The 20,187-nt window shown below is 33.2% G+C and overlaps 6 protein-coding genes across 7 annotated transcripts; 1 reads left to right on the top strand and 5 right to left on the bottom strand.

Annotated features, from left to right (window-relative positions):
• Positions 1 to 340: 340 nt before the first annotated feature.
• LOC106357153 (reticulon-like protein B14) lies at positions 341 to 1,795 on the bottom strand. The gene is made up of 5 exons (XM_013796831.3): positions 1,422 to 1,795; positions 1,147 to 1,333; positions 944 to 1,073; positions 778 to 847; positions 341 to 698 (listed from the first exon to the last, which is right to left on the bottom strand). The coding sequence occupies exons 1-5, from the start codon at positions 1,498 to 1,500 to the stop codon at positions 529 to 531; spliced, it is 636 nt and encodes a 211-aa protein (XP_013652285.2). The 5' UTR covers positions 1,501 to 1,795; the 3' UTR covers positions 341 to 528.
• A 571-nt stretch (positions 1,796 to 2,366) lies between these two features.
• LOC106354004 lies at positions 2,367 to 3,617 on the bottom strand. The gene is made up of 3 exons (XM_013793843.3): positions 3,370 to 3,617; positions 3,076 to 3,284; positions 2,367 to 2,824 (listed from the first exon to the last, which is right to left on the bottom strand). The coding sequence occupies exons 1-3, from the start codon at positions 3,460 to 3,462 to the stop codon at positions 2,527 to 2,529; spliced, it is 600 nt and encodes a 199-aa protein (XP_013649297.2). The 5' UTR covers positions 3,463 to 3,617; the 3' UTR covers positions 2,367 to 2,526.
• A 1,577-nt stretch (positions 3,618 to 5,194) lies between these two features.
• Positions 5,195 to 9,063, bottom strand: LOC106357152 (putative two-component response regulator-like APRR6). Its single transcript, XM_048735607.1, has 7 exons — positions 8,934 to 9,063; positions 8,637 to 8,780; positions 6,679 to 7,068; positions 6,539 to 6,615; positions 6,317 to 6,455; positions 6,076 to 6,165; positions 5,195 to 5,934 (listed from the first exon to the last, which is right to left on the bottom strand). The coding sequence occupies exons 1-7, from the start codon at positions 9,061 to 9,063 to the stop codon at positions 5,195 to 5,197; spliced, it is 1,710 nt and encodes a 569-aa protein (XP_048591564.1).
• A 2,029-nt stretch (positions 9,064 to 11,092) lies between these two features.
• LOC125576294 (zinc finger CCCH domain-containing protein 15-like) lies at positions 11,093 to 13,243 on the bottom strand. The gene is made up of 3 exons (XM_048736023.1): positions 13,114 to 13,243; positions 12,370 to 12,987; positions 11,093 to 11,773 (listed from the first exon to the last, which is right to left on the bottom strand). The coding sequence occupies exons 2-3, from the start codon at positions 12,970 to 12,972 to the stop codon at positions 11,432 to 11,434; spliced, it is 945 nt and encodes a 314-aa protein (XP_048591980.1). The 5' UTR covers positions 12,973 to 12,987; positions 13,114 to 13,243; the 3' UTR covers positions 11,093 to 11,431.
• A 2,108-nt stretch (positions 13,244 to 15,351) lies between these two features.
• On the bottom strand, positions 15,352 to 17,084 carry LOC106357150. The gene has a single exon (XM_013796827.3). It carries the CDS (start codon positions 16,361 to 16,363, stop codon positions 15,614 to 15,616), a length of 750 nt encoding a protein of 249 aa, XP_013652281.2. The 5' UTR covers positions 16,364 to 17,084; the 3' UTR covers positions 15,352 to 15,613.
• Positions 17,085 to 17,544: 460 nt separating this feature from the next.
• On the top strand, positions 17,545 to 20,091 carry LOC106354001. 2 transcript variants are annotated; one of them, XM_013793842.3, is made up of 8 exons: positions 17,545 to 18,248; positions 18,343 to 18,442; positions 18,584 to 18,640; positions 18,834 to 18,948; positions 19,095 to 19,177; positions 19,260 to 19,321; positions 19,408 to 19,504; positions 19,638 to 20,091. In XM_013793842.3, the coding sequence occupies exons 1-8, from the start codon at positions 17,986 to 17,988 to the stop codon at positions 19,698 to 19,700; spliced, it is 840 nt and encodes a 279-aa protein (XP_013649296.2). In that variant the 5' UTR covers positions 17,545 to 17,985; the 3' UTR covers positions 19,701 to 20,091. The 2 variants fall into 2 exon arrangements, with proteins under 2 accessions (XP_013649296.2, XP_013649295.2); XM_013793841.3 differs by having other exon boundaries at positions 19,635 to 20,091.
• Positions 20,092 to 20,187: the final 96 nt, after the last annotated feature.

Below are 20,187 nucleotides of genomic sequence, written 5' to 3'. Positions count from 1 at the left end.
AGAGATGGAAGAGATTTGATTGAATGGCTGAAGGGCATAAACTTGATTTCCGTTTCAAAAAGAAAATAGCACTGATTATACCAAGATTCTAACTGCTAGACTCTTGTCTAAATTGTCTTCCAAGTTATGATCATGGAAGGTCATCCATCATTTAATAAACAAAGGTTTTATTATGCTGAGTAAAGGATGAAAAGGAAATAACAAAAAGGGTTGGAGAGAGGAGACGTAGGAACAACAAAAATGGTGAGTTTCCTAAATCAATGGTGTTGTTCAAAAAAAAAAACCTAAATCAATGGTCCACACTCCACACCCAGAGAATAGGCTCCCTACCAAACCAAGATAATAAACTAATTAAATTAAACTTTGGGCTATTTCACGTCATTCCCCCGATTCAATAGGGAGAAGAACACACACTCAATTAATCCTATATATTATGAATTTCTGATGAGCATTCATGATTACGTGAACAAAGACATACAATTTTTTGATGTAACATGTGATGATTCATAATATTGATAGTACATAACGTTACATACGCCTCTTAGTTTTACCAGTAGCTTTAGGGATCTTGTTAATGACTTTAGAGTTGAAGTTATCAAAGAGCTTCTTCATGTTCATCCCGCTTTTACTTGCTGCATAGTTCAGCTCTTCTTCGTATAGCTCATACAGCATCGGTATCGTCTCCAGTCCCACAAATACTTCACCAATAAAATCATACAAACATTTTTTCAAAAAAATTATTTAAGTCAATACGTAGATAAAATCATAAAGACTCACCAATGTATAAGAGAGTCAGAGAGCTGAAATAGTTTCCAACGACTGATAATATCCACAGTGAAACAACGGCCTGAAACAGAACGTGACACAAGTTTTCTATCCAAAAAATCTTGAGCTGAAATTAATATTTTTTAAAAACTTAAAATGTATATATTGATATTTTTACCAAGACTAGGAGTCTAAAGTCTGTTCCACTTGAAACATCATACAGTCTGATGATGAACCAGTTTATCTTGTCGAACAAGAGTCTCCAAGTTGATTCCGAGATCTTTAGATCGTCAATACTTGGTGGTCGCCTGCACGACACGGCGTCTTCTATGAGTGCTTGGTTTCATAAAGAAGAACCAAGTGTTAATGTTTTCTTATTACCTCTTGATTAGTTGTGAAGATCCAATGTAAGACCAAATGAAGAATATGAAGATGGAGATCAAGAGGATCTGGCAGAGGAAAGTGATGAAAGGATATTCAACCACTTCGAATAAGAACCATATCAATGTGAAAACCGCCAAGATTGTTCCTGATTCTTTCTTGTTTTTCCAGAACATTATATCAGCAACTACAACGTTCCAAGAAAATCTCGCTCAAAAAAGATTATTAAAGAACAAAGATGAATGTAAATAAAGAAAGAAAGATATGTATGTTACAGTGTCCTCCTCCAAGGTTGTGGTACAGAGATCTTCGCTTTCTTGATGAAGCTCCATATTCATATCCATTAATCGCCATAATTGTTTTGGTTTCGCGTTTTTTTACTAACAACAGTAAGCCGTTTTTGTTAGCTAAGCTCCAAGATTCAAATGTTTATATAAGCACATCCTTTTGTTCTTGGATTCATAAAGAAGAAAGCGATTTGAGATTTGGGAAAGGTATGGCTTTAGCATGTTACAAAGCACATCCTTTTATTTTATTACATGAGTAAACTAGTTTTAGTAGCTTGCCGAGATCGTTCATTACTTGTACTAATGCTCGAATATGTGTTCCAAAAAGTTATCAACATTTTGATCATAGGTCTTTGCTTAACCTTTCTCATGCAAGTATATTCCTAGTTGAGGCTAGGAATGTTATCACCGGGACCAATAAAGTAATAATCGACCTAACCTGACCGTTATGACAAGTGGATTTCAACCAAACCTAACCTTTTGGTTTTTGGTTCTGGTCGGTATTTAGATTCAACCGATCGACAACATTTCAAAATCACTTAGTTACCGGTTTGGTCCGGTTTGACAGAACAAATTCCGAACCGATGGGATCAAACATATTTTTTTTTCCTAAATGGAATTATACTAAATTTCACCGGAAATAAGATTTAAAATTAAATCTGGTTCTACCTGAATCTAACACAAAAAAAAAAACTCAATTTGACAGATTTAATTTCTGCAAGAAAAAAAAAAACTAATTCAGTTAATAATACTCTAAAACAAAATTAACGGATAACCAAACCAAAATTTGTCGGTTAATTCCGGTAGTCATCTATAAAATTTTAGAACACCAATAACCAAAATATCGTATTGGTTCGGTCAACCGAATTAGCATGCCTTAGTTATGGCTTATGAGCCCTGATTGTTAGCATCCTGTTCAAGTGAGAAGCTAAAGAGCCGAAAGTTTCTCATAAGTAGACATACATAAAGCCAACATTACATCTGAGGATACAAGTTTATAGTATGAACAATTATAACAACCCAACATTTTAAATTAGTTTATACCCCTGTCTTAAAAAAAGCATAGCTATCATAAGAACCAAACAGAAGTCCGTTAAACCTTGTCGAAGTCATTGTTCTGCTGCTTTGGAGCATCTGAAGGAGTAGTCATCCCAATACCGTCATTATGATGCTTCTCCCATCCACCAGTGTCAGCCTTGGAGTGAGCCAAGTAGTATAAAATGGTTGCAATCAAAGACAGGAGAGTAAAAGCAGCTCCAGCAGCAAAGACACCAACGGGTAAGACCGCACACGAAAGCTCTTTTCCTTGGAAGACGCCTTTGCTTTTGGTGTGGTAAGCGTTCTTCGCTGATCCAGCCAACAAACACGCCTCAGCTCCTAAAAAGCTTACCCTGTGTAAAGAAGGATTATAAGCACAACTTACACTTACAAACAACTCAAGATCTGGAAGACATTATCATAACAAGCAATCAAGATCATAACTTTCTCTTAGCTCAGATTCAATGCAGAAGAAACTATCACTTCAAAGTTCAAATCTTTATGACTTTGCAAGTTCAGATCTTGGTTGGTGAACAAAGTTTGAATCTTTAGTTAAGTGAAGACAAAAGGGAATCGAGTTAGAGAGGAAAGGGATGAACTTTACCAAGAGACGACGAAGAAGACAATAGCCCAGACGGTGTAAGAAGTACCAGTAACGAGACCCTTTCCGCAGCATAGACACTTTGTAACGCCGTTAACCACCGCTTGGCTCACGAGAAGCAGCCCAAACGCCGACATGCCGTACACCGTCGACGCATCTGTTCCGTACCTGCAGAAAGTCTGCTCATCGTACTTGTCTGGCACTGGTACAGCCTGTGCAAAAGAGAGAGAGAAGAAATGGTTAAATCGAAAAACAGAAAGAAAGAGAGAGAGAGTGTGTGTTGTAAGAGAAGAGTACGGTGCTACGGCGTCGTTCGGCGCCAAAGGCGAATACGAAGGCGAGGAGGTGAAGGGAAGTGACGACGGCGAGGATGGGAACGGAAACCGCCATCGATTTTGGTTCTCTGCTCTCTCTTCTAGTTTCTCTTTGCTCTTTTGTGTCTTTAGTCCTTTTTGGTCAAGTGTGAAGAGACATTAAAGCCTAAAGTGTCTTGATATTTGTTTTTCCTTTTTTTTAAAAATATTTTGTAACATTTATATTTGGACTGATGGCTAACATGTGATAGTATATTAACTGTTTTTTTTTTTTGTAAAAATATTTTAATAGATAATATTTCTAACGTTTTAAGAAAATTATTTGAATATTTGATAAAACTAAAAGTATGAATAAAAATATAATTAGATTTACTAGTGAATGTTTCAAGATTTGACTTTTTAATATATCTTATTAAAAATATAATATGAATTTCTGGAAGTTTTAAATTATTTAGAAAACCAAAAAAAAGTTTAAAATCATTTATTTAAATATATTAATATTTGTGTTACTATTTAACTAATTTTTTTTGAAACAGTTTATATTTAATAAATATAAAATATAATTATGTTGATACAATAATGATTATTGATCGTAAATGTTAGAGTGTCTCCGTCATTGCTACCTTATCCTTTCAATGTCATTTTGGAAGAGATAAATAATCATCCAAAGTTGGCAAAAGAAAAGTAATCATCCAAAGAAGACGCCCATTTGTCATTTTTGGTTTGTGGAGTATAATATAAAAATGCAGCAATCAGAAGAAATTTCTGAAAAGATTCTTCAGGTCGTTTTCTAGGTAGGAGGAGGCTCTCCCTTTTGACAAAGATCAAAATGCTCTGCCGGAATAGCTGGATCACCGCTAAGTTGTCGGCCCCACCGTTTGTCCTTTTACCGGTAATAGCTAGTCCCGGTCACCCATTAGAATATCTATAAGATATTAGCCCGTGTTAAGTACAGGCCCACTGGGCTTCCAAAACTAGATATTTTCACATCTGTCACCCACTACAATTTTCAAAAACAAAATCATACTAATTTCTAGTAATTTTATTTGAATTGACGAATAATAAATTAATAACACGTCCAAGTTTGTATTTTGTAGAAATACCATATTTATTGGGTTCTCATTGTCTGATGAAAATTAGTTGGTAACAACTAATATAGTTATGTTATCGAAAACTGATAGAGTTATTAATAAATATGCCATTGACCATTACTTTATAGTACCTAATTTAGCATTAAGGTAACATAATTCTGTAGAACTATTAGTCAAATTTGAAAAATGATGTTTATAAGGACATCTTAAAATTGTTTACAATAATAAGACTCCTAAAGCTGGCTTGACATATTCAGATGAAATATTTCATTTCTATATCTATAATATTTGAATACGATACATAGCTATTTTTTACACTATAGTCAATTTTAAAATTAAATATTAATAATACAATATACTTATTTTGTATTCTCCATAAAATTTATGATGAATAACAGAGCATTTATTACTTGGTCATAGGCTTTAGATAAGTTGCATATAATGGACAATTTAAATTTAATCAAATTAAAAACATTTGGCTAATTTACGGTACGAAAAATGGTGACCCAAAAAAAATTAAACATAAATGGAATCTCAGAATATATGGTTCTCTCAAGAATCTGAAAATAACATATGAAAATTAGAATCTTCAACATTATTGTACATACATATCAATGCCATGTATTACATTTGTATAATAAATAAATAAAAAGTACAAAGTCTCCGAACTTCTCCCATTTAAATCTTCTCATGTCCTGCACACCAATAAAACACATGTCATGTAAAAATATCGTCGATCCAATCCAGGTTCTCATCAGAATCATCATCCATATGATTGCCTCCTTCTGTACCCTCACTTGGATTTGCGGCTTCTATATTTTGATGCTGGCTTGTAGTCGAGGTGAAGGCAAGATCATGGTCGTTGCAAATCGCAGGCAAAGGAACATCTCCCTGAAAAGAATCATAGTTTTCCAACCAAGCGTCCAAGTCGTCCATATCGTTGATGATATCAGTATCAAACGAAATCAGATCTTCAATTGGAATATCACCATTACCTTCCTGGTTAGGAACCAACCCTATCTCGTTGGTATTATTTTCAGGAGGAGCTACATTGTCCAACGCAGCAAAACTTGTTTCACCAGGAACCAAACCCACTTGGTTTATATTGGTTTCAGAAACAGTCAAATCTTCATCAAGAATAGCATAAGCCTCGTCAGAAAAAAACCAGTCCCAATCCATTTGGTTTATATCGGTTTCAAGTGGGGTTTCAATATGACTTGTTTCACCAGAAACCAAACCCAAATGGTTTGATTTAGTTCCATTGAAAACCATATCTTGAGAAAGACCATGATTTTCTCCAAAAGAAACCCTACCCATTTGGTTCATATCTAGTGGGTTCTTATTGGTTTCAAGAACATAGCTAGATGGTTGAGAAGGGTTAGGATTAGATTGAGAAATACAAATCTCAGCAGATTCCTTTTGGAATGCATCTAAATTGGATGCACCAACACTTGGACCTGAAAGGACATGAGAGACATGACTATTAGACCACTATTGCTAACATTATTTGTAGAAGGAACATTATTGTAAGATGAGTTATTATTTGTGGCTGAATGAAAATAATTAACTTTTATTTATGATTTATGTAATAATGTTACCAGAAAGTGTGTGATGCAGACCCAATGCTTCTCCTATATGAAACTTTGGCATTTTGTCCTTCTTCTCAGCAGCAGATCTTTTAAATGAATCTGCATTTAATGAAACAGAACAATATTGACACAAACATGAAATAAAATTATAGAATTATGAAAAGTAACCATATAGCAAGAGAGCACTTACATTGGACAGTGGATAATGAGGAAGATTTTTTCTTTCTCAAGGAACACCACATAGAGTTACTTTCAATGAAATTCTTCGCTAGGTTAGAAGCTTTGAAAGGATATACATAATCTGAAGGATATTCATATGTTTTATCCGTGGATTTCCATTCATTCCTTGTCAATGTTTTGTTAATTATCTCAACTTGAAACTTGTATTTCTACAACAGTCACACAATAAAATGCTATATAAAAGCAGTCGAACAATAGTATATGTTGAAGAAATGTATGTATATATACGTACCTGAAGATAGCTACCAACTTGGCGTTGAGATAAGTTTGAGTCATTCATGATCTCCAATATGGCTTTGGGACGAGACTCTGTAAGATAAAGAGGATAAGTAAAGGTAAAGAAAAATTGGTCAAATATAAAATAATCCTTACTTTTTTCACCCAAGAAGGATATAGCAGCTAAAAACTTCATGTGACGGTCACGAGTCCATACATTCATGCGTGTCTCAACATCTACTATGCTTTTTCCCTTTTGGTACATTTGAGAAAATGTGAATGTTTTGTTGAGTGGTCGTCTTCCTAACAAAGATGACTGACTTGTCCCCTGCCTCTTTATGTGGTCTCTGAAAGCTTTCATCTGCTTCATACGTTCTTCCACAATGTTTTCTCGTTTTTCAGCTACGTTGATTTTCTCCCACTCTTGCTTTTTATTAGGTAACACAAGTTGAAACATGTTGTCGATGTCATTTTCAGAAATTGGCTTCTTCAGACAATAACATGCTCTTTTTGTCAAAAGATCTGATGTTTCCTTAATGTGTATTTCTGTACCAATCACTTTAACAAAGATATAAGAGTTAGATTCATTTGTTCAAGAAACAGAAGTGGAAAGAGTAAAATAAAAGAAGGATTTATTAAATGGGAAAATTGTTTTTTAGAAAGAAAAAAATGATAACTATGTCCTATTATGCTAATTTATTTTTTGTACCACTTTTTCCTCTAGTACTCTTTAGCATTTTCTAAAATAAATCAAATAAATAGTCTACAAACAAAACAAAATTAAAACAATAGTAACTATTGATGAAAAACGTATATCAAATTATTGATATTTTTTTTCAGTTCTAAAAATGTTTAAATCATAATTTCATATTTTGTTGTACAAAGTGTAGAATTGACATTCTACACAGTAGAAAATGTAATCCAGTTTTTTTATTGAATCTAATATGTTTAGAATATGTGATCTACGTAAATAATAGTAATCTAAAAATATTTAGAAAACATATTTTTCGCTTAATTTATCGTTCTAAAATCTGTAGAATCCAGAATCTACCCATTATTATAAATCTAAAACCTGTAGAAATTGGAATCTACATATTACTATAAATCTAAAACTAGTAAAAATCGATTTCAAACATGTTTATTGTGTTCTACATATAGTATAATACATATTCTACGGATAAGAATAATTAGTTCCAAAAATATGGAAATAGAATATTTGAAAATATTCAGTTTCCTTATTTATTAAATCGATTTTTTTTTAAAAATAGTGATTTATGCATATATACTGATTTCTGCTTATAAAATTTTTAAACTAAAAATAAAATATACACAATAAAAATTTATCTAAATATTAAATATTTTTTGGATTTTTATATAAAATTTTATAAATATTATCATGCTAATAAATATACAAAAATTGATCAGTTAATTTATATTTATTATATATTTTTCAATTAAAAAGTTTTGAATGCTAATAGGAATAATGTGAAATTTTATGTCATTGATAACATAATAATTCTATTATATTTTTATAATAAATTGTTTAATGTAGTATACAATAATTAAAATCTGTTATGAAATTAAGTATAAAGTCCGATGGATTAGAGATTTTTTTATATTATATAAAGCATCCTTGTAAGGAAGAGTAAATATAAATGCAATATCATATATTTTTGGTTTCAAATATTGCATAACAATGAGTGTATTATTCGTTTGTTCAAAAAAATAATGTAAATATTTAGAAATCAAATAAATAAATAATAAAAAGTAAACATATGTTTAATTATTAATAGAACAGTTATATTAGGGTTATTAGTATAATGGCCACTAATCACATGATATGTCCACGACCAAACAAAAATGTTATATTGCAATATTATATATTTTTGGGAATTTTTAATATTTTTTAATTATTTTAGTTAAAAATTATATTTTAATATTTAACAATTGTTTTATTAATTGTAATTTTGAAATTTTAATTGAAATTAAGGGTAATATTGCTATTTTGAAAATATTTAGCTAATAGAACATAAAATATATGAGATTAGTCTTATAGGACATAGTTATCATTTTTTGGCCTAAAAAAACAATTTTTCCTTATTAAATTTACTTACGTATAAGAGGAATTTCTTTGTGGTGCATAGCAGTGAGAAAATCATTTGAGTCGGACAGTTCAACGTTGGCTATAACAAGTCCAATATCTTTTTGTTTTTCGATCACCAATATAGCCTCGCTTGCTCCATTCACAGTCATAACATCTAATATATAAATTGATTTACAATGCAACAAATGAAAAATGTAACATATCCAATGAAACAATTTTGAATAATATAGAACTATGTGAATGAAAATTATCAATACTAATGTAAATGATTATAATAAGGAAAATTTTAAAGAATGGTTGGTTTTACCTTTATGCGATCGTTGTTTAAGCATTGGAATGAGAGATGCGACTGATGCAGCATCGTGGTCGATGAGCAGAATAACACCAGTGCTTTCAGGAATAATGTTTTTGGTCAAATTTACCATGTTTTCAGCCATTTCTCGAGAGAGTTTGTTTAAAATATATGAGAGTTTTAAATGTATATCGAGTTGCCAAAGAAAGAGATCCAACAAATGAATATATATAGAAGAAGAATAGAAAAGTGGACCCAACAAGATCACAAATTGCAAAAAAAACAATCCAAGAATAAAGTATTTAACTTTTTATCTCGATATATCTAATTATATAATTTGACCCTTAAAAACATTTATATAATAGAAAGTATCTAGGTTAAAAGACAATTTCTCAAAAAACTTGTCTCGATGGTCAATTTTATTTTAATAGTAATAACGAATAAATTTATAATTAGTTTCTTTTTAATTACATTGAATAAGATTAAAAATGGAAATAGTATAATTCATTTGACTGTCATAATTTAAGAATATTTTAATTTACCATTTACCGACGTCGATATTTATATCGTTACTATTTTAAAATATTTTGACCTGAAAATATATTGGTCATATACTCTTTATATAATACTTAGGATTATTATTAATTATTGTTGACCTAGTAAACATATAATTACTTTTATGTATAATAGTCTTTCACAAAGACATTAACAATGTTAGAATTTATTTATAAGATTTACTTAAATTCTAAGTAACAATTTCTTACGATGGAATGAAAATATAAATTATCATTTTTTCTGAAATTAAAAATTTACAATATTTGAATAATTTAATTTAAATATTATATAAATTTTTATATAAGACAGTAATAGTTTTAGTATTGGTTTTCTTAAAATATGAGAGTTTGAAAGGTATATCGAGTTGTAAATGAAAAAAATGACAAATAAATATATAGAAAAATAATAAAAAATAGATCTAAAAATTAATAAATAAAAATATCCAAACAAAAATATCTAAAATTTTACGATATATTTAAATTTATAATTTGAACCGTTATATATATATAAATATCAAAAACCATCTAACTTTAAATATTTTTTTAGAAGCTTGTCTCGATGGTCAATTTAATTTTAATAGTAATATAATTAGTTTTTTCTTACTGATATTTAATTAAACTAAAAGTTTTTGGAAATAGTATAACTCCTTTGAATGTCATAGTTTCGGAATACTTACAATTTAACATTTTTCTACTTAGCAATATAGATATATAGTCATATTGTTACTACATTTTAAACATTTGACCTGCAAATATATTGTTCCTATATTTTTAATATGATATTTAGGAGACTTATTAATTATTATTGACCTAGTAAACATATAATTACTTTTTAAAACATTAACAACATTAAACTTTTATTTTAAAGATTTATTTAAAATATAGATAATATTTTATCCTGGAGTAAAAATGTAAATTCTATGGATTGTTTTGAAAGTATAAAAATGTAATATTTTAAATAATTTAATTTAAATATTATATAGCTTGTTATTTAAAGTCAATAATTGTTTTGGTATTGTTTTGCTTTACAGTTTCATCATTACCATATTTTGATTGATTGACTTTTATTTAAAATATGGTGATAAATATATGACTAGTCAACTTAAAGCTCTTAATTAACTTTCATGCTCATTATGAAATTCAAAAGAATGAAAGTAGGAATAGGAATAAAATTCATTTTTGTATGCATGGCTTGAATGTAAGCTAAAATTTACTACAAAGTTGTTAAATTTCTAAATTAAGTCATTAAGATTGTGATGTTGTATAACGTATAACTAATGCTCTCGTGAATTCATGATCGATGCCGCTGGTGGACAAATGCAACACTAGTAGACAACATCAACACATTGTCCCCTGCATTCTCGTTCAAACTAAGCCCAAATCCATTAATATTTTATTTTTTTACAACACTCATAGGAAAATTGCACCCTATTACACAAAACCCCAAATTAGCTAACTAACCAAAATCCCCTTCTCTCTCTTCCATCATCTTCCTATCTCTCTCTACTCTCACTCTATAAATCTAATTTTAGTTTTCTTTATTTTTTGCTATTTCAAAAATTCTCCCTTAATTTAAAGGACTACATGTTTTAGCCTTCAGGTGAATGCACATGATCCAGATGAGTGACAAATTTACATTGGTTATCGAAAACCTCTCATTTAGAGATATACAAGAAAAAAGCTTCAAACTTCTACTATGTAATGAACAAAACAATCATCTTAACAACCGTAGAATGCTCCTCGGATTTCAAAGTCTCAGAATAAGCAATGTTCAAACAAGTACCCCACTTATAGTCACAAAACACGCTCTTACGAATGCAACATTATTCACTTCCTTTTACCAATATGCTATTTGCCAAATCCTTTGAATAGCTACCAATATCTCTATAGGGTAGGTATAGTACTGTTCAATTATAGGTATATACGGTCCAAGCCTTCTGTTTTTCATTTTACCTTTGGTCATTTAACCAGCTTGAAGGAGGACTTGTTGTTGGGTTTGCAACCAGCGGCCATGAGTTTCTCTTGCTCAGATAGTGAGTGGCGGAAGTGGCAACGGTGGCCGTAAGGACAGATGTCACCAGCAAGAACCATTCTGCAAACTTCAGTCTTGTAACGAGGATGGCGGATCACTGGGCGGAGTTCTTTAATGCCGTGAGCGAACTGGCAGTGGTCACCGTATGGGCATGTCCCTGTCTCTTGCCACTTGTTGCAGAGCTCTGTCTTTGTCATCCCTTGATTGTACACCTCCACTTCTATCTCCTCCTCTTCTTCTTTCTTCCCTCCTCGCACATACACCCTTTGCTGCAATTTCCATTAATTCATTTACATCTTTAGTTCAAATAACACAGAGGAACAGAGTATTTTGGTGCTTTCGTAAAAAGAATCATCTACGCAGCTTAGACTCAACAGTTAAACCGTTCATACATCGACTCTAACTAAAGCCTCCTCTCATAAATACTATTTTTCCTGCATTTTATTCAATCATGGCCCTTCATTCATCACCATTACTCACTCTCTACATCTCTAGTTCAAGAAAGCAGAGGAACAGAGGACTGAGGTATCAGAACATGCAGCTCAGATTCAATAGCTAAGCAACATCTATAGTGTTTCAATGACTACCTGTTTCTCAAAACACTAAACCATAATCACTATTACTCTTAACATCTATATAGTTCAGCCTTCTAAGAACAGCATCAATACAGTTCTTTTGTTTCTTTCTTCTACTCAAAGAATCTAAAGCATAAACTCAGTTGAACGAATGTTTCTAAATAATCTTGTACCAACACCAACAAATAAACTTAGTGAAATTCAAAAGCTAATCAACCCTGTAGTCTCGGTGATTCCTGTAATCAACTCTAACGATCAAGATTCAAGAAAGCAAAGAAGAGATTAGTTACCGTCGTACTGAGTTGTTGACCACAAGCTCCAGGCTTAGCTACGGCTCCACGAGATTTTCCACATTGAGCAGCGGCGGCGGCGCCACCACCACCACCTCCACCACCTTGGCTCGACTTAGAGTAACCGCTGGATCTAACGGAGATGCTCTTCGGGAGCGACGAACGGTTCAGATCCTCACTCGCAATCACGCTCGTCGGACTCTCATCGCTGACGTCATCTCGATTAACCGCGCGGTTCTGATTCTCCGCGTCCTCGGCGCCGCGATTATTCCCTCCTCCGATCGAAAGATTGCTAAGCATCCGAAACGGAACCCTATCGTAGCCGAATCGGTTCTGGATAGAGGATCTGATCAGCTGGTCGAGCTCCTTCTTGAGGTGGAGATTCATCGAGCGCAGCTCCGTGTTCTCGAGACGGAGCACTTCCGCTTCGAGCGACGCCTCGTGGAGGCGCGTGTAGCACAACGCCTCTCGGTTCACCATATCTTGGCGCTGCTGCATCACGCTGCGGCTGGAGTGGTAGAGCTGAGAAGGTTCGCCGTGAGAGTTGACGATTCCAACGGCGGAGGTGCCGCTGTAACTAAGCGGCGCCGTTTCGTTTTCCATCGTTCCTCAGCGATTCTGTAATTGGTAATCAAAGATTCAGATTATCACAAAATCGCGGAAAATTACAGGAAAGAACATCAGATCTAGTGGATAATCGAATTTATATGATGGAGAAAAGAAAATTGACGGTTAGAGATTGACCTGGAGTCGAGAAACTGGAGAAAGTGCCGAGAAAATTGAGAGGAAACTTTCTTGCTCGAGAAAGGGAGAAGCTGCAGGTATTTATAGTGGCCTCTTGGAGGGAAGTTATTATGGAGATGGATTTTCGCATTTTAAAAAATAATTATTTAATTAAAAAGTAAAAATAAGGCGGTTGTTAGAAGTAACAGAAAGATTCACCTCTGGTAAAAAAAAGAGGAAGCAAGCACCGAACCACAGTGCTTTGAGTCTTAAGCTAGATTTAAGTTTATGCCACTAATTTTGACCATTTTCATGTAAATAATATATAATATTGGATGTTGATAGTAAGAGCAAAGTGTACTTTTTGATGATAATAATTAGGAAGAAGCCATAGTAGCTGGAGATACTAATAACCAAGGCCCAGTGATGGTTAGAGAATCATTTGTTTCAACTAATTGCTTGTTTCTGAAGATTATTTCGAGGGTTAAGATTGGTCTTTTTACTAAAAAATAATATTACTTCTGCAATTTGATTGGTTTATATAAAAAACTTTAAAATTGAAAAGAAAGTTTGCTTATTTATCACAACTATAACTAACCTCTTTTTAAGTGGTCTTGTCAAAAATTCATCAATACAACAATTATGGTTTTGGTAACACTGAAAAAGTCTTTACAATTTCCACTGTTCATATCTTATCATTGTCAATGTCATTGTTTGTTAAGTAACCTTTTGATTTAACATTAAGGATAAAGTTAAAATTCTGGTGAAATGTGGTGATTACATATTGGATGGTGAAGCAAATAATCAAACAGTAACATGCATGAAACTGAAATAGATGAACAGCTAGATTAGTGTCTTAGGGCATCAGCATCAATGAACCTTAAGGGAGGTTCATAACTTTAATTTTTTATTATTTTTTTTTAACTTTTCTGTTTGATTTAAAAAAAAAAAAAAAAAAAATTATGCGGACCAATCACGGGCCGCCACGTGGCGTGGGACCCGCGATACAGTGATGAACCAGGTTCATCCCAATGACCCTGCAAGAGCTGAGTTCACCAAAAATAGAATATTTTAATATTTTTTTTTTTGGGGAAAGGTGTGAACTTCTGCATTGAACCTTCAATGCAGATGCTCTTATGTACACACGTGTACCACGTCTTCTTCTTTTACTTTTGAGACCATATTAAGCTTGTTTCTCCTCTCTGAATCCAAGAGAATGCAACTAACATTATGATTTATATACTCTTATGTATACGGTTAATGGAAGATAGTCTCTGAAGATACTTACGCTCTTGCCCTCTTCTTCTCCTTGAGCCTTGAGATGGCGTTTTGACGTGTGCACTGTTAGAGAAAAGAGCAAAAAGAGATTACTTCCTCTGAGTGATTGAGAGGGCAATGAATTTTGCTGCTTCCTAAAAGATGAGAAAGCTTGTTTTGGTGCAATTATAGAGTTATTGAATGGTGAAGAAAATGTATGCACCTGGACATATCAAAGGTAAAAAGACCTTAGGTTACAAAAGAATATATAAAATAGTTAGCTCAAGAGTCAAGACTTTATAGACTTATATATACCTCACAATGGGCTGATGTAATGTTCCCTTAAATAAGATGTTGTTATCATCTGCAACTAGATCATAATCAGCTCCAAAAAGTTCTTCAAAGTTTCGGAAAGTGAGATCAATGTCAGGTATATGGAAGTCATGGTCATCACAAATTGTATCTTCACAAACTCCAATGTCTTGTAGATTTTGATCCCACAGCTGAAAAAAGAGAGCTAACTATGTAACTAAATGGTTACACCACCTTTTCATTCAAAAAAAGGAAAAAAAAAATGGTTACACCACGAAGACACGCATGATAATATTTAAACCAAACCTGATTGTTCTTGTTAAATGGCCTTTTGCATTCCCAATAGGAATCACCAAGTGTAGAAGACGAAGACAAGTGTGAAAAATCAACAATCAGATATTTTCCAGTCTGTGAAAGATGGACCAAACGTTCTTCAGATTGCTTTGGAAGCTCCAATGGAGAAGGACCATCTTGCTCTGTCACCGACAAACTCTTATCTCTTTCCTGAGTTGAAGCTTCACCAATTCAAGAATCTGTCTCAAGATAAAACCAGCTTCTCTTTGCACCTGAAATACTATCTGACTTGATACGATTTCTTCACTCTGTCATGACTGATGTGGTGTCATTTTTGTAATCATATATTGTTACATTATCTATTTCATCGACTATAAGGTCTTCCAACTAAAAGAGTTAATTATCAACACGATTTTTATTTATTCCAGTTACAACTTGCAAATGAATCAAAGATAATGGTCATTCGATTATTATTACATAAACATGTTCAAGCCAAGCTTTGTTTTGCAAAATGTTCAAACGCCGCTCTTCGCCTTTCTCTCATAATAGTTTGTAATTCCTACTTAAATACAATATTAACCTTGTATGCAATTCTTTTAAATTTATGTCAGTTGTTCGTTATTCTTATAAGTTTATTCTTAGGAATTAATATGTATGATTAAAAAACATGAAAGCATAATAGTATAGCCATGAAAGTTAGATCAGGAGGAGGAATCTTAACGAAAAGACTATGTACCCAATCAAACATCACTCGGAGAGGCCACAAAGAACAAACCCTAGGCCCAGACGACCGATTTGATCTATCATGGTCGACATGGCGAGACCCTCCTCCGTCAATGTCACTTCCCGAAACGCCTAAGCGAACCTCAAAGCGACAAATGGGACAAGTATTATGAATATTCAACCAAGACACAATGCAGCTCGTATGGTACAAATGCAAACATTTCAACTCTTTGCCTTCCTCTCCAACTTCAAACTCCTCTTTGCATATCGCACAAACCTTCTCTTTTGCCAAATCTTCTTCCGCGATTGTCACCGTCTTTAAATCTTCGATGGCCGATAAAGAGGCCGGTGGTGGACCAACACGTTCGCTAGGCATGGCATCAACGAAGTCATCATCGGTATCATTAACTAGTTCATGGTTAAACCGGTTACTTCTTGATGAGTTGATAAGATGGAGAGTGATCCAATCGGTATCGGTATCCCAAAAAGATCGGTTAGGCCTCATAATGTCAAGCTCGTCGTGAAGATTGATCTCTCTAGAGCAGAAAGGACATAAAGAACCATATAGACCATAGTTTCGGAGCCTTATGGTACGGCTACAATGACGGCAATAGAAGTAATGGAACGTTCTTGTTCTTCTTGTTCCATTTACAATGACTCTCGGACGATACGGATTAGATGCCATGTTTTGACGTGAAATTTAGTCTTTTATTTGGATTAGGGTGTAAACATATGCATTTATACCTACATACGTGTACATGTTTTAAAGACGAGGCAAGACGAAGCCTGTACGAGTGTGTTGTGTTATTCTTTTCTGTCTAGAGGAAGAATGGTGTCGTGTGGCGTATGCTTATGCTAACTCGGGAATCTTTAGTGATTTGTCTTGTACGAATCAAACATTAATGATGCTTAGAGAATCAATTATGATAAAGAGTGATTAAGCAAAGAGGGGTGTTATATGAACGGCCCACTATCAGCCCAGATCTTGGACCAATGTTCTAGTGCTTCCTTAGAATTGCGCATATATTAATTGCAATTTTTGGGAAACCCTAATATCGCATATAATTGAAGCATTGTACGAGCAGATATGTTTATTCCACAATTATTGGGATGCTAAGGTAAAATTTGCATATAAGCAAGAAAAAAAATAGCATGAATCTAATCAAATAGTTTCGACTTTTGACAACGAGGAGACTAGTTGCTCATTAAAGACCTAGTTGATAAAATTTTGGGAATTTAAAAGCGTGGTAGAAGAAAGGCATCAAATGCTTTGTTATTGGGATTCGCACTGTTTGCTCAATTCCAAGATCTACCAACTACAATTTTAATTTATTTTCATATTTTCTTCTAATATTTGTAAAGTGCCAAACAACAATAATAATATATCCTCTATTTTTGTTATTTTCTTTGGGGGGGGGGGGGGGGGGAGGTGGGAACTAAATTATTTTCAAAACCCAATACAAAAATAAATAATTAAGTACTTAATTAAATTCAAAACTAAATAAAATATTTTATATAGGAATATTAAAAACAAAATATTTTAATATGCAGTTTTTAACTAAAAAACTTATAAATTAAAATACAAGAATGCTAGTATAAAGTAAACAAAATCAAATGAATATAATGTTCTTGGTCTTACCTCCCTCCCTACAACTAGCGGAAGGAATCTTTTCCTTTATTCTATTCTTTGCTTACAGTCAAAATCCTATTTTATTTTTCAATTTCACATTAATATTCCTATTATGTTGGAAACTAGAAGTGTTAAATTTGGATTTCACTTTGAGTTTATCCTTTTCCATGAGAAAATGGTGGAAAGTTGACGTTGTTTTCACTAAGTATATAATAACACTACACTACAATACAGACATACTTTCTTCCATTTTCTAATCTTTATTTCTCTAAAAATTCTCCAATCGATAGAAGGCGGAAGCAAATTAAAAAAGCAATTCCACAAACTAAAAGATACGCAGATAATTGGTGTAATTTGGTAAAACAAAAACCAACTTTGGTTTCGTTAAGAGAATTCATTCACACACACACAGAGAAAAAAAAAACTTCAAAGGAAAAAAAAAAAACTTCAAAGGTGAAGTTTTTACTCGTATCCTATTCTCCTCCTTCCATGGCTACACGACCAAAGGAAGCTCGGATTTGAGATGGGTTTAGTTTAATTATTTTGATTTTGGGGCTAATAGTGATTTCGATTTATAAAGTTTGTTCCTTTTTAGCTGATCTTAAAGGGATGTTGAGGGTTTAGAGGTGTGTGTGTGTGTGTGTTTGTGTGTGTATGGTGGTTTTCTTTCTTTAGTTATGTGGATGGCTACACGATCTAGCTCCGGGTTCCCTCACGAGTCTATAAATTTTCAATCTTTGAGCTCGTCTGAGATGATTCCGATGGGTCCTTACTTTGGTCGAAGTGGGTCCTTGTTGGGGATGAATATGATCAGTAATGTTCAAAATGGGAACTCTTCGAATTCGTCTATTGATTCGGGTTCTGGGATAAAGCCAGAGACTTCATTGGCTAGTGAATGGTCAACTGAAGAGCAACTCAAATTGGAGGTTGGCCTTGAGAAGTGAGTGTTTATGTTTGTGTTTCTTTCTATCAAATGAGTCTTTCTTTTGTTTGAAGTTGGTATATGATTGAAGGAGTTTGGTTCTGCTTTGTAGATATAAGGATAAGCCAAGTATTATGAAGTATATTAAGATTGCAGCCACTTTACCTGAAAAAACCGTTCGAGATGTTGCTTTGCGGTGTAGATGGATGACGGTAAACCTCTGTTTTCACCTATCTAGCAACTTTCAAAGTTTTTTTTTTGTTTGGAGTTTTGCGAAAAATCTTCTCTGTTCTGTAAAATGCCTTCTTAGTTTTTTGCCTTTGTCCATTTGTTCTTTTTTTCTTTTTAAACAGAGAAAGAGAAGAAAAGCAGAAGAATTCAACTGTGGAAAAAGAATAAGTTCTAGCAAGGTATACTTGCCATTTGTTCAGTTTGATGAGTGACACTCTTAAATACACAAAGAAAAGCGTCCTTTTGTTTTTTTTTTGCTATTTGACATCAAGTTAGATTGAATAGTATGGTCCTAGGAATGAGATGGAATGACTCTTATATCTTGTTAAATTGAGGTTTTGTTTCTAAGAGATTTTATATTTCTTCATTCAGGACAAGCAGACAGGACTGTCTTCGAGCATGCCTTCTGTTTTGCCTGATAGCATGGCTTCATACCCTTTCTTGATGCCCTTTACAAGCTCCAGTAATAAACGTATTACATCTGAAGGTTAACATCTATTTTATCTGAGAATTTTTCACCCTAATTTATCCAACTCCAGGTATCTAAAAATAGTTTAGTTATAGAAGAAGACTCTACACATAGACATTTTGAAGTTGATGAGTAATTAATTTTTTTTGGTTGTTCTGTATCAGATTTAAGCGGCCATGCAATCAGTCTGTTAGAACAGAATGTAAGAGCTTTAAGTAAAATTAGAGCTAATCTATCCTCGTATAAGGTAAGCTCTAGATTACCTGGTTTAAAAGAATGTTATTGGGGTTTCTTGGTAAAATCTCTCCCCCCTGGTGATTTATGAACAGGTACATGATAACATCGATCTGTTTTGTCAGACAAGGAACAACCTTATCACCATCCAAAATGAGTAAGTTTATACTTTTTGTATATGATTTTTTCTTTTATAATATTGATTGATGGAGATTGTTGAATGGATGTCTTTAATTTGGGCAGCATGAATAATATGCCTGGCTTGATGAGCCAGATGCCACCATTGCTGGTTGCAATCAATGATAATCTCTCAGCTACCTTGTTGAGTAATTCAACCTTGGTAAGTTTATATGCTGCTCTCTCATCTTTGAAATGGTTTTTACTTTTTAGACTTGTAGTGGATTTTTTTTGGTGTAGATATATAGTTATATACACATGTTAGATTAATCTTTGGCTTCCGCAATTTGTAGCAGGCGATGCCATTAAAGACAATGCAAAATGGTGGTTTCCATATGAAGCAAGAGCCTTCAGGGTGACCATTAGGTACCTGTAAATTGTCTTGAAGAAGATTTGAGGAAGAAAAGAGAAAGAGCTCACTATATATTTTTCATCACACGTTGGGAAGTTTCTAGAAGTGTGATTCTTTCGTAACACCAAATATCTTTTATCGCCAGGCCAGCATAAGATTAAGAAAATAGTTAAGTCTTGGTCCTGGCTCCAAACTGAAAACCCTCTTGACAAGGTCTATAGATTGATCAACTTAGCTTTAAATGTCATTGGAGAGAGTTCTAAGCGATGTGTATAAAATGATATTCTGTGGGAGATAGAAGAGTGTGTTGTTGTGTCATCTTTTTGATTATTTGGTGTGTTGTTATCCATTTCCTTTTTAGCATTTTAAGATCAAAGTCGTCAACTTTACATTTGTTATTTATGTTCTACCTAACACCGACCTGTCTCCAAACTTTCCAAAGAGTAAATGAGATATTTAACGAAAGACGACTTATATCTAAGTGAAAATTCTTG

The sequence above is a fragment of the Brassica napus genome, chromosome A7 (genome assembly GCF_020379485.1).
Source record: "Brassica napus cultivar Da-Ae chromosome A7, Da-Ae, whole genome shotgun sequence".
Lineage (NCBI taxonomy): Eukaryota > Viridiplantae > Streptophyta > Magnoliopsida > Brassicales > Brassicaceae > Brassica > Brassica napus.
The sequence above is the reverse complement of the archived record's forward strand: the minus strand, read 5'-3'. Positions and strand labels throughout refer to the sequence as shown.

Bases quoted from the DNA above. Each gene is read 5' to 3' on its own strand.
- LOC106357153 (XM_013796831.3), bottom strand. From the start codon at position 1,500: ATGGCGATTAATGGATATGAATATGGAGCTTCATCAAGAAAGCGAAGA. The intron at 1,334-1,421 runs GTAACATACATA...GGAACGTTGTAG, and splicing joins CAACCTTGGAGGAGGACACT to TTGCTGATATAATGTTCTGG. The intron at 1,074-1,146 runs GTAATAAGAAAA...CGTGTCGTGCAG, and splicing joins TCTTCACAACTAATCAAGAG to GCGACCACCAAGTATTGACG.
- LOC106354004 (XM_013793843.3), bottom strand. From the start codon at position 3,462: ATGGCGGTTTCCGTTCCCATCCTCGCCGTCGTCACTTCCCTTCACCTC. The intron at 3,285-3,369 runs GTACTCTTCTCT...TCTTTTGCACAG, and splicing joins CCGAACGACGCCGTAGCACC to GCTGTACCAGTGCCAGACAA. The intron at 2,825-3,075 runs GTAAAGTTCATC...TTCTTTACACAG, and splicing joins GTCTTCTTCGTCGTCTCTTG to GGTAAGCTTTTTAGGAGCTG.
- LOC106357152 (XM_048735607.1), bottom strand. From the start codon at position 9,063: ATGGCTGAAAACATGGTAAATTTGACCAAAAACATTATTCCTGAAAGC. The intron at 6,166-6,316 runs GTAACTCTATGT...CATTAAATGCAG, and splicing joins AGCGAAGAATTTCATTGAAA to ATTCATTTAAAAGATCTGCT. The intron at 5,935-6,075 runs GTAACATTATTA...ATGTCCTTTCAG, and splicing joins TCTGCATCACACACTTTCTG to GTCCAAGTGTTGGTGCATCC.
- LOC125576294 (XM_048736023.1), bottom strand. From the start codon at position 12,972: ATGGAAAACGAAACGGCGCCGCTTAGTTACAGCGGCACCTCCGCCGTT. The intron at 11,774-12,369 runs GTAACTAATCTC...TGGAAATTGCAG, and splicing joins GTCAACAACTCAGTACGACG to CAAAGGGTGTATGTGCGAGG.
- LOC106357150 (XM_013796827.3), bottom strand. From the start codon at position 16,363: ATGGCATCTAATCCGTATCGTCCGAGAGTCATTGTAAATGGAACAAGA.
- LOC106354001 (XM_013793841.3), top strand. From the start codon at position 17,986: ATGTGGATGGCTACACGATCTAGCTCCGGGTTCCCTCACGAGTCTATA. The intron at 18,641-18,833 runs GTATACTTGCCA...TTCTTCATTCAG, and splicing joins AAAGAATAAGTTCTAGCAAG to GACAAGCAGACAGGACTGTC. The intron at 19,505-19,634 runs GTAAGTTTATAT...CGCAATTTGTAG, and splicing joins TGTTGAGTAATTCAACCTTG to CAGGCGATGCCATTAAAGAC.